We start from the raw sequence: 16,794 nt of genomic DNA on the forward strand, positions 1-16,794 counted from the left end.
GTATTTGACTCAGTCACTTGAGGATAGTCCCACTCTTCACCCTGAAAAGCTCTCTCTTACTTTATGTTTAGGATGTTTTTTCTGAATATTACCACACATAATGCTCCTGTACGCACTGTCACTTCAGAACTGCTCCAATGCTTTACACATGAGGTCACATGACCTTTGGTTTTTGAGCTATTCCTTTTTTCTCCCCACTACATTATCCTCTTTGTAGCATTTGATTGAGGTTAATTTTGTGTCATTTTGTGTCATTGCAGAAAATTGTTCCACAGCTCTCGTAGCTTCCTATTGTTCTTTTTTTGGTCTGTTTTTTTTGTAAATTGCACGCTTTTCTCTCCTATTTGCAGGGTTACCATGGTTTTGCATCCTGTTTTGAATCCTCTGAGGTCATGCTGTCTTAATCACTGACAGGGACACATGTATGCTGACACACAGAAAACATTTCTCACTTGCCGTGCAGTTACAAATGGGCTTTTTTTTTTTTTTTTTTTACACCACAAAAATATTTTTCCCAGCCATCAACGATATTTGTGTACCAGTTATTTTCCCACTTTGTGCTGCTTCACGGCAAACAACCTCTGACGCCTCTCTGACTCTGGATCTCCTTCATGTGAATGATGACCTCTTTATGCCTCAATCTGACAAGCAGCTCCACTCTTCCGCTCTTCTGGGCGTGTCCACTTACTTTTGAACCCTTCCATTTCAAATATTTCACATGTGATTCTTTCAGCATCGACATAAATATACTTTAATTAAGGCAGAGACTTGACACTTTATTATAGATTTTCTAAAACTTGATGCACTGACAAAGACAGTCTGATTCTGCATCTCTGCTTGTGATTTGTTTTTTTTCTCTTTTCATTCAGCTGACTGTCTTTTGATGTTTTGGCCAATAGCTGCGTCAGTGGCCTTTTGTAATTTGCTTGCTTCCAGTAGATGAGTCTGTTGTTTTGAGGTCCAAACAATAATTGCATGCCAATTTATTCAGCGGCTCACCTTGTGCTTCTTTACAAAGCGCAAGGATGAAATTCAACTCAGAAACTGCACAGTAGGTGAAGTCCCATTGTTCTTTCAAAAATCAAATGTCAGTCCCGCTTTTGTTGACGCTACGTAAGAAATTGGTGTTTTTCACACTGTGGTGTTGGAGGCAATGTCTGAGACCTAATGCTTAGTTTCCTGTTGTTAAATTGTCTTAATAATGACAGAAAATCTCACCTCATCTCCTTTTTCTCCTTTTAGGGCTCTTTCCTTCATTTCGTCCTTAAAAAGGAAAAGAAAAGAAAACAGAAAAGAACAGGAGAAAGCAGATGACTTTAAAATTTGACTGTACCGTACTTTGTGTGCAGTGTGAACAAGGAGCTCGAGGAAATAAGACACTACATAAACATTTCATGTTCGGTGACATAAACAGCTGCTTACAGTTCCAGAAAGCTGTCTTAATCCATGTGCTGTCATCACCTAGGAGTAACGAAAAAGACACAGTGTTCTCTAAAAAGTTCATTGATCTCACAATTAGTGCAAGTGAAAACTGAAATAAATAAATAAAATGAAACAAAGTGATTTGAGCTACTGAATATTTTAAGAATGCATGAGTGGCAGCTCCTATTTAATTCACAATTGGCTCTCTTGCCACCAGTCTGAACCCAGGTTAGATAAGAAAAGATTAAATCTGTGTTTTTCCTTTCTCTTTCGCGGTATACTTTCAATACAGCTCAGAGATGGGGTGACAGTGCAGCTGGGCAGAGCCTGCTACAACAAAATTAAACGAAAAGCACGAGGTCAAGACCACTTGATGCACCGAAATTAAAGTCGCAAATCAAAGTGTTTGTACGGAGCTCCTAAGTTTCATATTGTCGCTTAGACCCGCCATTAACGCACTCCCCATCTAATCAGATTATAGTTTGAAATGAAAGTGCACGTGTCGATACACCTGTGAGCGAACTGGCTAAACTGCTGACAAATTGAAAACGAGTAAACATGCAAAAGTGTGACTCCACAAAATCCTTCGCTTTGGAAAAATAAAGATGTTTTCCATAAAATCCAGTTTCACAAAAGACCACAATTGCCTTTGAGAGCATGCACAAAGAGTAGAGGTGGCGCGGTTCAGCCGGCGATGATACGAGCGATTGTTTCAGTTGGATTGCTCACAATCACATTTCAGTGCTGACACTGGAGACATTTACTGAAGGCAGACCTATCTGTGCAGATGCAGATACAATCTGGATATGAGCTTCACCACAGAAATGTTGGTATAAAGTGGACAAAAGGTTTTTAAGTGGATCTGATGTTTCAGGCCTAGTGCATCTATCTGCAATCATCAGAACTCATTATATCTGAATGTCCTCAGGCCTCTTGTGTTAACCATGTGTTTTGCGCCTGTGTGCAGTTATAACCTGGTCATTCTTGCAAGATTTAATGATATTAGAAGCAAGAGGAAACAGGAGCAATCTGGGGACTAAAAACCATATCTGTGGGAGATATCTGCATGTGCCTACAGCTGACATCATTTTCATTAGTAACCGGACTGTTTCTCATTTAACTTTGATCGTTTTTTTCCTCTCTATCCAGCTGTTACAGCTGTTCTTATTTCCTTACTAAATGTGTCTCTAAGCCCTTTGGAAATTTTGTTGCAAAGAGGCTACATACCTTGGGGTGATTTCTCTTCCTTTAGCAACAATAGTCAAACTAAGCTTTGACAAAGATACTGAAACCTCGAACGCATCCCTGCGCAATCAGTCAACCTTCAACTTGCATATTCTCAATGTCTTTACTCATTGTCATCAACATGTGACTCAATTTCTGTCCAAATTTGGCATAACAGATAACCTAGCATAACAGATTCAGTTTAATAGATTATAAGCTCTATTTTAAAGGCGGGGACAATAAAAAACAGCACAGTCTCAGAGCTAAAAAGACTGTTTTGCCACTTTAAGGACATTGGGGGAAGTGATGACCATGCATGCCTGTAAGCGCACTGCTCCTCCCTGTCACTAATAAACACAGGCACAAGAAGGTTTATGAAGGGAGGGTAATGATCTGAACCCTCGCTTCTGCTGTGTAAGGGAAATCAATGTTTAACTGCCAAAATTATCTGCCACGGGAAAGCAGAGAGCACAGACAGAGCCTGGTACTAAATATTCAAATAGCCTCATTTATCAAATGACTAATGTTTTCCTCTCTGCCGTGTGCTCTAGTACACATCTCATATATCCTGGGTGGCCCACACCGCACTACACAACAATGAACACAATTTCTATTTCTGTTTCGATAGAAAAAGTCTTAATCCACGAGTAGAAACGAAATTCAAACAAATAAACAAAGCGACACTTGCATTGACGTACATTTTTTTATCAAATTACATTTTTGTTGGGTACACAGAAACCAGTGAAACCAGCAGAAATTGAGTGATATTTGTTCACTCTATAATTAAGTTGTCTAATTTCCTTATGAATCATTTGCTAACGAGCAATGAAAGTGAGAACGAGAATCAAAGCCATCAAACTTTGTTTCCAAGCTCACGTCTAAAGCCTTCAGAAGTTCAATAGGAAGCAGATCTTTAGAACAAAACCCATTAGGGCCGAGTCCTCTAAATGTCAAAGTCTTTTAAGACACAAAGACTTTGAGACTGTTTTCATTTGATACTTTTTTATCCTTTTTTCTTTCTTTCCTTTAAAAAAAAAAGGCTACAAATAGTTGCTGCCTCCCTTTGGAGTCATTACTGCCGCCTCAGAGATCTTTACCTGATTCGTCACAGTGTATTTTTGTCTTTAAAATGTCTAAGCAATGAGTTCTATCATGCCAGCGCCACCCACTCTGTGTCACCTTCAGCATATGTCAGACATCCACTGTGACGTCAGTGTTTCTGTTTCTGATCTGCCTTTCAGCTGAAACTGTCGCGCAAATGGGAAAAAAAGTAAGATCGGGGCTTGTAATGGTTTGTAATTCTGTAATTTAAAATTATGAGCACCACGAGCGGGCCGTGTACCGCGTGACCCCCATTACTTCACACGACAAAGACTCCCAGGCGAAGGATTTGAACATCTGTTGAGTGCAAATGCGTTCTGTGGATGCCAGACACACAAAAAGTCACAGTTCGTAGCTTTTCAGCGCCGTGAAAGCTATTCCGTGCACAATTCCCAGATATGCATGTGGTTTATAGTTCACAGGGAGCTGCCAATTATCAGTGAATTCATTATCTGAAAAAAAGAGGGAGCTATTTCCAGAGAAATTCAACATGACTAATCTCATCTGCCTTAAAAAGGCTGCCCATGTTTGGTGCCCTTTATCAACACTGATCCCCTGCTCATATTAAAAAAAAAAAAAGAAAGTCAGAAAGAAAGAACGAAAAAGTATATATTTAATGATAGAACAGAGCTGGAGGACTGTCAAAGAAAGGAAATTGGTTACAAGATGACATGCCACCATGGTCGAGGCGTGACTGCAAAGGTAAACACTGCACCGCTCTTTATTTCTTCTCCTCGGTTCCCAAATTCTATTACGAGCAGCTCGCTGACGTACAAACATCGGACATATTTTTGTGTTCGTCACAAAGAAAAAGTACAAACAAATGCTTTCGTGACTCATCCAGCACGGTGTGTTGTCTCTCAGGATGAAACCTAAGAATGCCATTTCATGCCAACTCATAGTAAAGACTATTTCTGTGAGGCGGGGTTGCATAGATTTACTTACAGGACCGGGAGGACCAGGAGGGCCGACATCACCCTGAAAATCCAACAGAAACATTGTATCAGTGGCTGCTTATGACGGTGACAGAGCGACAAGCTGGCAGTGACAAAAAAGAAGGAACATAAAAAAGCACTTGAGAAACCAGTGCTGAAAGCAAGCTGCCACAGGTTACCTGGAACAACTACATCAATAGGTTTAAGAGCAACAGTTAAGAAAGCAATAACATGAGCAGTCTTTGGTGAAAACACTGCCACAGCCAAAAGACGAGCAGAAACAAAACATAATTCTCCTTAAAGAGCGTGCTGGGATACCGCCTCTCAGGTGTCTCACACAGAATGCTAATTAACGTTGTGTATGTCCATACCATGTAACCTATGAGCATTGTAATAGGCTTATTAAGTGCCCCGGGGAACCTTTCAATTTGGCAAAGCACGTGGAAGCGTCAGTTCTTTCATTTGCAATTTACAAACTGCAATTTTTGTGGTTGTAATAGAGCAAAAAAAACCCCAAACAAACACATGTTGTACCTTACCACTTTTTAACAGAAAAAGGTTTCCAGAGATTTAAATGTCAGTTTAAAAATACCCACATATTACAAGTTAAAAAAAAGTCACACAACTCATTTGTGGCACGGCTCTTGGGATGTCAATGTCAGTAAGTCCATCGCTTTGGTCCAGAGAGAAATACCCCTGTTTGATGGATTGCTATGAAATTGCACAGAGGTATGCATTGTTCCCCGATGATGAATCTGGCTGACTTTTGGACTGTAAGACTTCGAGAAATATGGTTCACATTTCCATGCTGCCCGTGCCATATATCAAAAGACTCTGGTCATCCTTTAACTGTTCCTCTTGGAATACAAGCAAATGTTTGACTTTTAGTGCAATAGCTTGACAGCACTGGGATGGACAGCCATACAGTTGGCCACATAGTACCAAGTTTCCCTCTACTGTCATGAACAGCTCATGTTTTCTTCTTCTCCTACTAAAAAAATTGCACAAAGTTTCACGTGTTTAACGTTTGTCCTTAAACCTTTCGAGCATCGTTTTAGTTAGTTGGATGCCCATTCACAGTCCCAAAGGAGCAGGGGATCAAACTGCCAATACAGCCTACTGAGGCCAGGCTGCACCTCTGACAGAAATACCCCCACCTGTATGAACTGCTGTGCAAATTTTGAGTGCGATAAACCTAATCGAGGAGTTTAATCGTTTTGGTGATTCAACAGCTCATCATCTGGCACCATCAGCATCAGAACAAAACTTCAATTTTCCCAGCTATCTAAAATAATATGCAGAACACAGCCAGAATTATACATACTCGGGATCAACGTGACAGCACTGATATAATGGAAATGTCAGCAATTCAGCTCCAGCCTCACACCTCTGCAGGTATGACTGCTTTAGAAACAAACGCAATCAACTGAACTCCACATACATCTATTCAAAATCAAGTTTTGCATGCATTATAAGCTGTGCCTACCTCTCAGTGCCTACCTATTGAAATGACAGAATGCAATCATTTTTGAATGTATGTAAAGGAATTGGAAAATAGGGCAACGCGGTAAAATAATTTGTTGCGTATTTGTTAAGTTCTTACAGTTTAAAAGTCAGGAGCTACTGTAAAAATATGTAAATTGCTCTGTCTGCTTGAACAATAATACTTCATTCTTCTTTAGACCTAACTTCCTGCTTAGTGACACATAAAGAGGCACACTGAGATAGATAATTAAAGAAAATACCGTACAGACGCCACTGAGAACTCTGGTCCTGGTTTGTTTGTCTTTACCGCAAGAGATTTCTTCTGCAAATTATTGCTCTGACTCTATTATATTAACACGTAGAAAACACAAAAATACACACATACACACTCTCACGCATACACACAACCTGTCAGTAATGAGAAAATGAGCTGGACCATGCTTAGAGGAGCAAATGATACAAACAATTGCAAATGTAAAAAACAAACACGCACAACAAATCGTCGGCAGCTTCATTATTTGTTGGCAGATGATTTTAAAGATCACTGGAGGATAAACGGACTCGAAGAAGAAGAAGACGACTAACTCAGGAGGTTTAGCCTCAGAGTCTCAGGGAGCAGAAACAGAGGGAATCATCATATTTGCCACTTGACATTGATGTGACTTACTTTTTGTCCTTTCATGCCGCCGGATCCCTCGGCACCTGGCTGACCCTGTGGGAGAGAGAGGGAAGCCTCGGTTAATGACTCTGTAACGCAGCGGCATTGTAAATGTCAGTGCAGGAAAATACGTACAGGATCTCCTCTTTCTCCTTTCTCCCCCTTTTCCCCCAGGACTCCAGGCTCCCCCTTCTCCCCCTATATGAACAGAGCAGATCTCTGACAGTGACTGACAGCCAAAGCAGGACGAAAAGACACAAAGACACAAAGCTCTGAGAGTGAAACTTAGGTAAGGACAGTTGCTATGAATAAGTAATCAGAAAAAAAAAAAAATTCAGTACCGTGTCATCTCAAAATCAAAAGAGTTTGTAATTATGGAAGGGGCCAAAAGAAACACAGTGGCACAAGCTTCATGAGCCTGTGGCGTTATGTTAGACTTGCAGGATAATGAAAAACTTAATTCCCTGTTGCACTGCAGCACTTTCATGATGCCGTTCCCCTGCCTGCCAATAGATGGCACTTCATGACTGCCAGTGAGATGCCCTTGAAGTGTTTTGACAGGATTTTTTTCTGTCAGTTATGTGGCGAATATACTAAATAAACAGAACTCTAAGACAAATGTGCTCCATCCTTGGTCAAGACAGATAGTTAATGAATAATTTGTGATAAATATATATATATATTTTTGCAATCGTATACACATAGGAACTAGCTTTCTCACAATCTGCATACATTCAGCACCTACTTATGACCTTTATTGCTTATATTTTTTGTCATGCAAAGTCTTGGAGTCTTGGCTACATTTAGAAAGTGTAGCAAATATGTTGTCCGTGGCACATGTGTAAAGATTTGTAGGGAGTGCTTCACATACTCTGTGCAAAGACATTATGGAACATCTGTTTACCAATATAATATGACAAAAAGACATCTGAGAAAGTTTGCAGCACATTTGTACGCTCACTAACAGAGCCTGGACGCTAACAGACAATAATTGTCATTCAGTCCCTTCGACTTGCTAATGACAGCCGTGGTATATTCATTTAATGAGACATAGTCAGTGTTTCCTCATCCAAATTAGGAGCTGTTATTAAGTCAGCAGTGGCTGCAATGTATGAACAGATGGATTGTCTTATTAATATTTTAGTCGGGGAGGAGGAACAAGTGGCAAAACTGACTTTGAGCACTAATTTTTTGCAGCTTTATCAACTATGTGGAAACTCACCACACTACTGCGGAGACGTTGCAAGCAAATCAACTATATGAACGTTGGGAGGCTGTAAAGTAGGCCGCCAACCCACCATGCTGCACACAGAATTGTGGAAGTAGTTAACGGGTGAGTTATGACTGACATTCAGCGTAACACACAAGATGGAAAACTATTGTTATCCGAGTTGTCACTTGTACACTGTAATCTGGCGCAGACTCATGGCGAAAAAGAAAAAAAAATTATATCTTTATCTTTGTTTGATCTCCACGGAAGATTATTCAAAGTCAATTTACTGGCAGAGGTGTATGTAACAAGTTAATAAACCTTTCAAACGAGATTAACTGCGCCACAGCCAATATTTATGTAGATTATGACTGTATTTATACGAAGAGAAAGCCCACCGTGTATAAGACAGGGAAGCGCTCCACCTGTGGGTGTCTGCGGGTGATATGTTGCCTCTGAGAAACCTTGACTCATCAAACTGCAATTAAGCCTGTCTTGCATCCCTCTATCCATCAATATCTGCAGCATTCTGTCAGAGCCCATTTGAGACTGTCAGTGGGAGACGCAGTTATGGAGATGTAATTCATGAGAACACCGTCTTCCCAGCACATCATCCACTGCAGACCTTTTTTTTTTTTGTCTCCTTTAAAACATTCACCCGCTGTTGAGTGAGTGAGCGAGCGAGTGAGAGGGGGCTCAGCTCACACAGATGTTGCACAAGCTGCAGTTTAGTCTAACTTGCGTCTATTTTGTCCAAGTTAAAAAATGCACAAGGATGGCACTGAGAGGTACGGAGAATCCCCGGCGCTGTTCAATTATTGCTGCTCGTGAAAACTGTTACTTTTCATTCCTCTTGGAGGTGCGAGGGTTTATCTGCTCTCGCGTATCGTCCCCGGTTTGCTTAAATTCCTTTAAATGCATTACAGTTCTGTTTTTCATTATGGAAGATTAAAACGTGCAGTGATTCTCTGGGACACAAGTTTCCTTGTCAGCCACAGAAAGCATAAATTTATAATGATAAAGTGAAGACGTATCCGTGATGTAGGGGCATGACTGATTTATGGCAAGGGCGAGGCTGGCATGCACATTTAATGGAAGAATTAGAGCACGGGAACAATAGTGCTTAGCAGCGTATGTCTCATCTAACATCTACATAAGCACTAAAATGAATGCTTTAATCATGTCCTTTAATCAAAATGTTACGTTTAATCTAATCGCAAACGTAGCTTTAGTCTCCGGCGAGCGTTGTCCCCTTCAGGCGTAACGCTACATTTAATAAGAATTCATTTTAATGTTTTAAGTCAGAGCGGGCCTGCAGGTCTACTTTCTCAAGCACTTGTAAACTTGTAGCACACGCCATAAACCCAAAAGCTCAAAATTAAGCAGATTAAGTTCATATTTACGTTCATATTTGCTCATACTAAAGGAGGAAGGTGAGCAAAAGGATGGAGCTAGGCCTGTTTTAAAATCAAAAATGCTCTGTGTTGACTTATAACTTGCTCCAGTTGTTTCTGTTACCTTTGTGTCAGATTAGCAAAGGTGTGACACCATAAGTGAAGTGATATGTTGGGAGTAATGCTCTACTGGGTGTGAAAATAAAGACCTGTTTGTCTCCATTGAAGTTTTGCTAGATTAAAAATAATGCTTATTCTGTTACAGTGTGATGCTGCTTAAGTCTGCGTACAAAAATTGGAAGGACGCAAATAAATACCTGGTTAAGGTAACACGGGTGTCTGTAAGTCAACTTATAATACCTGACAACTGAAGAGACGAGTCAAAAATAAGTTACGTTTTCCTTGTCAGCACCAATGGAAACATTTGACTTAAAAGTCTAGAGTCAGATAATCAGGACAGAATACTGTTTATTTTCTCTGCCTGAATCTGTTCTACAATAATTATTTGTTACTGTTTTTTGGTTTTAGCGAGTCTTATTCTTCTCTGTGTTCAAACTTTTTAACAAAGGGTCTCATTAAAGAGAAGCAGCATTTGAAAATTAAAAAAGAAAATTCCAAGACAACAATCACAGGGTTATTTTCATTTCTGACAAATAAAAGTTGGACTTCTATGGATTCATTTTATGATTCAAGTATAAACACTAAAGCTGCAACTGAGCAGTCGGTTGGTCAAACATGAAAACGCCTGTCAGTTGAGTCACACGACCCCAATAGGCGCTCCACCTCCATCTGTATCTACTGCAATCCCATTTGTTTTGAAGTATAATAACTGTGTCCTCATATAGACAACTTTCTTTTTCAAGGTTGTCCAGCAGACACTTCTCCTTCCTCTGGGCAGAGGGAGCAGGAGGTTTTCTGCGGCCCAAGCTGACACCACCGCAAAACCATACACCTATACATCAAATGAACAGCTGCGGTCAAGAGGGTGTCCACTACACAATGGCTTTCACTCTCAGCATGATCACAAGTAGGCCACTGGAGGCTTGGCGGGGGGTGGTGGTTATTTTTTATTTTTTTTGAAGGAAGCAGGTTACAAGAAAGACAACGGGAGGTCTGGTACAACTTTTTTTCCCTTTACACTGCGTATGTCATGCAGCCTCTGGTGAGCTACAGCACCCCTGGGCTTCATGAAAATGATTGCAGGCCCTGTTGTTTTTTTTTTGTTTTTTTGCAAAAGCACTGTATGTAATGACCATCTGTCTGTTTGGAGTGTGAGCAGTGAGTCATGCTGGGTTGCACTGCAGGAGATGCAGGGTGGGAACAGCTATTTAACTTGCACAGTAGATAGTGTACAATTGACTGAAAGGTGCCACCTCTGAAGACGGATATCTGCTCTCGACTATAAACACACACACAAAAGTCAGTCAAGGGCAGAGCAGACTCTACTTCAGGTGGCACATACGTCAGACTTGTCCAGATGAGTTTCTTGGGACAACAACTTTGGCACATCTTTATACAGACAACACTTTGCAGATGATTAAACTCCTTGGCTATTCGGGAGGCTGCTACAGTGAACACTGCTCAGTCATCTTGGCAATTCACACGTGCTGGAAGTGAAGGTAAGGGCCAGTTTATCAAAAGCAGGAGACACCTCGAATCTACTTTAAACGCCGCTTGTCAGTATTTGTTTTGTAGTGAAAAATGTTTGGGTAATACCTTGGAACTTGCTCCTTCGGCGGCTCCTGCGGGACCCTGCGAAATAAGAAGACAATTATATGAAAACTCGTGCGAGCGCCGCACATGTTATTCATCACAAATACATAACAATCGTAACCCTATCCTGACCCTTATGAAGATATAAATTATTCCTGCAAATATCCCTGTGACTGGCTTTTCCATATATTATATATTTTTTTAACCTTTGCACTGATGTTGCCTTTCATAAAGACATGGCCGGATCCCTCTAGTCGGCAGCTAATCTTTGAGTGCGTCTTTGTTATGCGCCTTTCACAGGCTCCCCTGTTGTCGTCAAATGCTAATTTGACTTTGAAAAATAACCGCTGCCTCCTCAACTGCGCACACACGTCCTGCTGCCAATGGACAAGAGAGAGTGATGCCCTGGAGTGTGTTTTGAATAGATGATTTTGCCCCTGAGATCTACCTCAGCAAAACAGGTGACTCATAAATGCCAATACCGGGGGACGGAGGCAAATCTGGCACATGTGAAGGGTATCATCAGGACATTGCCATTTAGAAATGTCACACCTTCTCCATCCTGCCTTTCTTTTCTCTTACGACTTTGTGTTCCACAACTTTACGAGTTATTAAAGAGAAAAAAAAAAGGAAGAAGCAGGGGCTAAAATGAGTCACACGTGGGAGACACTGTTTAACAGTGAGTGGCTCAATTATAATGAAGATAATTGAACCTGGGCACCGGTAACAGACGCAGCACAGAATCTCTCTCGATTTGTGGATGGAATAAAATAAGACAAACCCTATGTCTCTGATCAAGAGTGTAATCAAGACAATCGTGCATGAAAATAATTGGACACCCAAAACATCAGAGTTACACAATCCCCAAACACTCCTGTTTGTCCTGGCGTCAGAGCAGTTAAGCATCTGACAAGCTGTCTCCTTTAACGCATCACAGTGTTTGTGACCTTTAGTGTGTGGGTCACTACACAAACACACAAATGGCGTCTGGAATTGGCTCGGTCGCCTAAGGAAAAGACCATATTTCAAGGAGTCAATGGGCCCTCTAGGCAGACTTGTCCTACTTGTCAATACAAACATTTTAAAGTGCTACCTTAATATACCCTTTGTGGTTTGGTGCCGATAATGTAGCCTGTTTGTAGCAGTATGGGAGAAGATTTTGAGCAAATCAATAAAGCACGAGAAAGCATGAAATTAGTTAACATAGAACAATGTCGGTGTAATTGCTCTTTTTCGGGGCAGATTTTGTATTCTGCAGCGCTGGCCTTATTGACTGTTTGCTTTAATATGTTTTTGTAGTTGTAATAAATTTGTAACTTCTTTAATGTGTCTGAATTTATTTGGATATCAGTAAAAAAAAAAACCTTTTTGTGATCTCAGGAGAATTCCCGGTCTAATAAAGGTTGAGCCGAACTCTGTTTTCACTGCTGGTAATTGGGTGTTATAGGCAGACAGAGTAGATGTGCAAACCAAACAAATGATCTATTAAGCTGAAACGAATGCATTTGGATATTTTCGATAGCACTATAGATCTTGACCTTCTATGTAAAATCAAAAGGAAAGAGCCTATGTACACAAGCGAGAGTGGCAGTAGATAACTTACAGGCGAGCCTCTGGGTCCAGGATCTCCAGGTTTTCCTCTCCGCCCCTTAGGAAAGCGTAGGGGGAAAAAAAGTGGACCAAGATGAGTCAATATGCAATAACAGGTGTGGCTGGGCATGCATGCTGCCAGCAATTAAGGCTAGACAGCAACTCCTGTCACAGTCTCTAATTTGCTTTTAATTAACAACAAGAAAACTGCTTAATTGCTGCACCCTGTGTGGCCTGCTACTCTTTGTTCCCTCCTTTGGTTTACTGTCTCCTTTCCAGCTGTGCGAGTCCCTCAGTGCATCAATCAACCCGAGGAGTGAAAACAGCAGCAAACAGGACAAGCCAGCCAGCGCTGTCCAGTGTTGCAAAACAAAGTCAGAACAAAGCCACATTTTGAACCATTTTGTTCTGAGTTGTTCTTCACATTCTCTGATTAAATAACAAACCCCCCCAGCTCTCTCAGAATCTGCGAGTCTTGGAAAAAACTGAAATGTAAATGACATGTATTCCTGAATCTGAACCAAACCAAAGTTGGTTTAATTTACATCAAGAGGGTTTATGTCCTAGTGAGAAAAGAGGATAAAGCTCTGTGGGATAGAACTGCAGATATCCACTGGCAGAGCATCGGTGGCTCTGTATTGAGGATTGCCTGAAACGAGCGCACGTGCACACAAAACCGATGTAAAATCGACTTATTTAAGAGATGACAATACTCTGGCGGCAATCAATGGTAGAAGTGTGAGACAATGCAGAGATCTGTAATCAGGCTAAACACGATTACATCTTTCTAATTTGAGTGTCATCATCTGACACAGTGCTGCTATGTTAATAATATCGCAGTTCTCTTCTACTGTATGTGTCAGTATGGGCGACGCAAAAACACTGCTCTCCTCTTCCGAGTTAGCAGCTGGGTAGATCTGTGGAGAGGAAAGGCTCAGTGGCTGCTGAAAGAAAAGTTCGGAATCACAAAGCAACGCCCCCGACGCTTCCCTCTGACATTTCATGTGTGCGCACTTTGATTATCTGGGTCGAATTTGACATGTACGTTTGCCTGCAACAAAGACAGAGGAAGAAACTTCACTGAGAGCTATTGCTTTTAATCATCTGCGTGTGCACTAATGCTCCTACTCTGTGTGTGCTTCTCTCTCAGATTACAGCATTATGAAAAGGGGAGAAGACAAAGTGTAGTACAGTAAATATTAAACTTAATAATGGCACAGTAGAACTGATGTGTGCCTCCTCTCGGGAATTGTGTGCTTTCCTCTGTTCGTGCTGTTTGATGTACCAACAAAGCTCTGGCCAGCATCTTTTGATCATCAGTGTTAATGCATTTCTGAGGCTACTGTACGTGTGCTTTAATGTGAACGTGAACGAGGGCTACATAGAGAAGAGGTGGAAAGTTGAATTGCCTTGATGGGAAGAAACAGACTCTTTAAACCTTAAAATCCCTTCCTTCAAATGACTGAGATTATATATTATGTTGGAATAACCTCTTTGAAATGTAATTGAGGCTGGTTTCCTTTGTGGCAGAGTGGCAGCCGAAACATTCGGAAAGGGCTCACGCTTTAAGATGCAGATTCAAAACTGACTTGTATAATAGACTTCTATGTGTCACATTACAGCATTTCTGTGAGGGTGGATGGCGCTCATTTTTCACACTGATAATTCATCGGCTGACACCGCATCGCTGCTACGACTGCAAAGAAGATCAGACTGTTTGTTCTGGCCCTCTGTCCCCGCTGCTGCCCTTTCCCCTCTGAACATAACAACAAAAGCAGATTACACATATAAGTAATTTAGGTAATGAATATTTCATATGCTATTATTTCAAGTAGGTCATGAATTATGCAGTTTTCCAAACTATTTCTCCACATTTGCCCTTAAATCCCTTTAAACTCCAAAGTACGTACTAATTTTATGCCCATGTATTTGCATATGTTCATCAAAATAAATAGTGGAGCTCTGTATCTGAGGTTAACACCATACATATTACCAGCAAATTTCAATCAAAAAAAGATGCCGGTAGAAGATTGCAGGAAGATCAGGTTGCAACCAGCTAAATATGTCTCCCTCACCCAACCTTTTCCCTGTGTATAAATAGTCAATTTATAGTCACAGGTGTTTATACGCTAATAATGACTGAAGAATGGCAGCGAGTGTGAGCGTAAGGGAAAGTTTATAAGATGGTAGATGACCTGCTATGATGCATGGAGACAGCTCTACTAACAAAAAGTCAGGAGGCAGAGGTGGAGGTGACAGAGTTGAAGACGTTCAGATTTTCATCTGCAGTGACCAGAATGGACAGGATTAGAAATGAGTGCATCAGAGGGACAGCTCAGGTTCAAGGAAAAGGTTGGAGGAAAAGGTAGAGAGGCGAGGTTGAGACGGGTTAGATATGATAGAGGAGAGAGTCAGAGGACATTGAATATGGAGGTGCCAGGCAGAAGAAAGGAAGACCTCAGAGAAGGTTGATGGATGTAGTGAAGGAGGACCCTAGAGACAGGATGAGATTTAAGCAGATGATCCACTGTAGCGACCTCTTAATGGAGCAGGTATTAGAAGAAGAAGTAAAAGAAGAAGTAGAACAAGAAGACGAAGTAGAAGAAGAAGAAGAAGTAGTAGAAGAAGAGTATACACTAATAGAAGCCCGACTGATTAAGCAAAAACCTCACATCATATTTGAAGACAGGTCAATATCACTTAAAAGAGATGGTATTGGTAGCAATATGGATGATCTACTGGTGTATACTTAATAACTATAAATGCAATATCCCCCCTTGCACAGAGCAGAGGAGTGCCCCATAAAATACTTTTACAGTGTACCTGTTTTTTGTGTGTACATGCTGCAAGACCTGAGAACAATCACAGCTCTTAGAATTCAGTCTTTTTGGATCTTTTGAGCTCCTTTCTCTGGGAAAGAGCACAAAAGAAATCTTTGTGTGCAGTAAATGAACCATGAGATGCCCAGATGGCCTTCAGCTGACATTTAAAAACAAACATGTAAGCAATGGTAAAGTGGCAGTTATTTGGACGACAGCTCTTAACATTCGTTGGTGGTGTCAAATTGAAAAAACAAAAAAACAAAGAAAGGAGAGAAATGCTAAAGGTGTGTACTTCTTGTTTACCCTGAGGAAGTGTCCTGAAGGGCCTACTGTGCCTTTGAAACTCCTGAATACTGACGTTATTTTATACACAATACAATAAATTTTACTGTCCTCTGGATTGTATTGTGCGACCCTAGTTTAGTAAAAGGCAGACATCTAATTTAGCTATGTACAGATAAACTCAGGCCAGGATTTCTATTTTAGAACTACATGTCGCATTTCTTCTTTTATAGTAATTTCATATTTCTAAACACCTTCAGATAATCTTTTTCACGACAAAGTGATCCATTAAAACGACTACATCAGGCGACCTTGGGACTCAACTGATACTTTTCTGTCCAGAGGACCTCTGGTTAGTAAATCTGTGCACAGTGACAAGAAATAATTAGTGAGGAGCACAGCTGTCATCACCGTTTGCACTCAATTGACTCCAAACTGAAACACCTGCCAGTGACACAGCACTAGAACTACCTCCAAGCAGGCATGCTTTTATTACGACACAACAACCACAGAGAGTTTATAATTCTTTTTGCAGGAGTAGATTTTTAACAATGTCACCACCTATTTTTATCTTAATTGGTCAAAAAGATATTATAGAACACATTCAAGTGTTGTTTAACAGTCTAACAAAAACTCTGGATTCACAATTAAAGCACATTTACTTTAGTCAAACTTTCCTAAAGGTTTCTCATGCTAAGAAGCTAACCTGACTCTACAACCACCAGCTTTGTTTTAACTTAAGTGTAAAAAAAAATTCTAATTTTACATTTGAAGCTAAAAAAAATAACTTTTTTTTTTAGTTCAGTTCAACTAGAAAGCAATATGAAGATTGCTTTCTAGTTGAACTGTGCATGATCATTTCCCACTTTTGTATAAAGTTTGCAACTTTATAAAGTTCTCTTATTGTTTTAGACTCAAATTAGGAGGAGAAAGGCCAAAAGTGGAGAAAGAAAGAATG

At 40.6% G+C, this 16,794-nt stretch overlaps 1 protein-coding gene across 5 annotated transcripts in view; it reads right to left on the reverse strand.

Annotated features, from left to right (window-relative positions):
• Positions 1-16,794, reverse strand: part of LOC102201838 (collagen alpha-1(XIX) chain) — a 102,369-nt gene that overhangs the window by 33,174 nt on the left and 52,401 nt on the right. For all 5 annotated transcript variants that reach the window (XM_013911859.1, XM_013911860.1, XM_013911858.1 and 2 more), the window contains 7 exons: positions 12,746-12,790; positions 11,146-11,181; positions 6,961-7,023; positions 6,835-6,879; positions 4,693-4,725; positions 1,423-1,461; positions 1,219-1,263 (listed from right to left, as the gene is read on the reverse strand). In XM_013911859.1, the coding sequence (XP_013767313.1) occupies positions 1,219-1,263; positions 1,423-1,461; positions 4,693-4,725; positions 6,835-6,879; positions 6,961-7,023; positions 11,146-11,181; positions 12,746-12,790 (306 nt within the window). The remainder of the gene's footprint in view (positions 1-1,218; positions 1,264-1,422; positions 1,462-4,692; positions 4,726-6,834; positions 6,880-6,960; positions 7,024-11,145; positions 11,182-12,745; positions 12,791-16,794) is intronic.

The sequence above is a fragment of the Pundamilia nyererei genome, unplaced genomic scaffold (genome assembly GCF_000239375.1).
Source record: "Pundamilia nyererei isolate P.nyererei 1_Seehausen unplaced genomic scaffold, PunNye1.0 scaffold00073, whole genome shotgun sequence".
NCBI lineage: Eukaryota > Metazoa > Chordata > Actinopteri > Cichliformes > Cichlidae > Pundamilia > Pundamilia nyererei.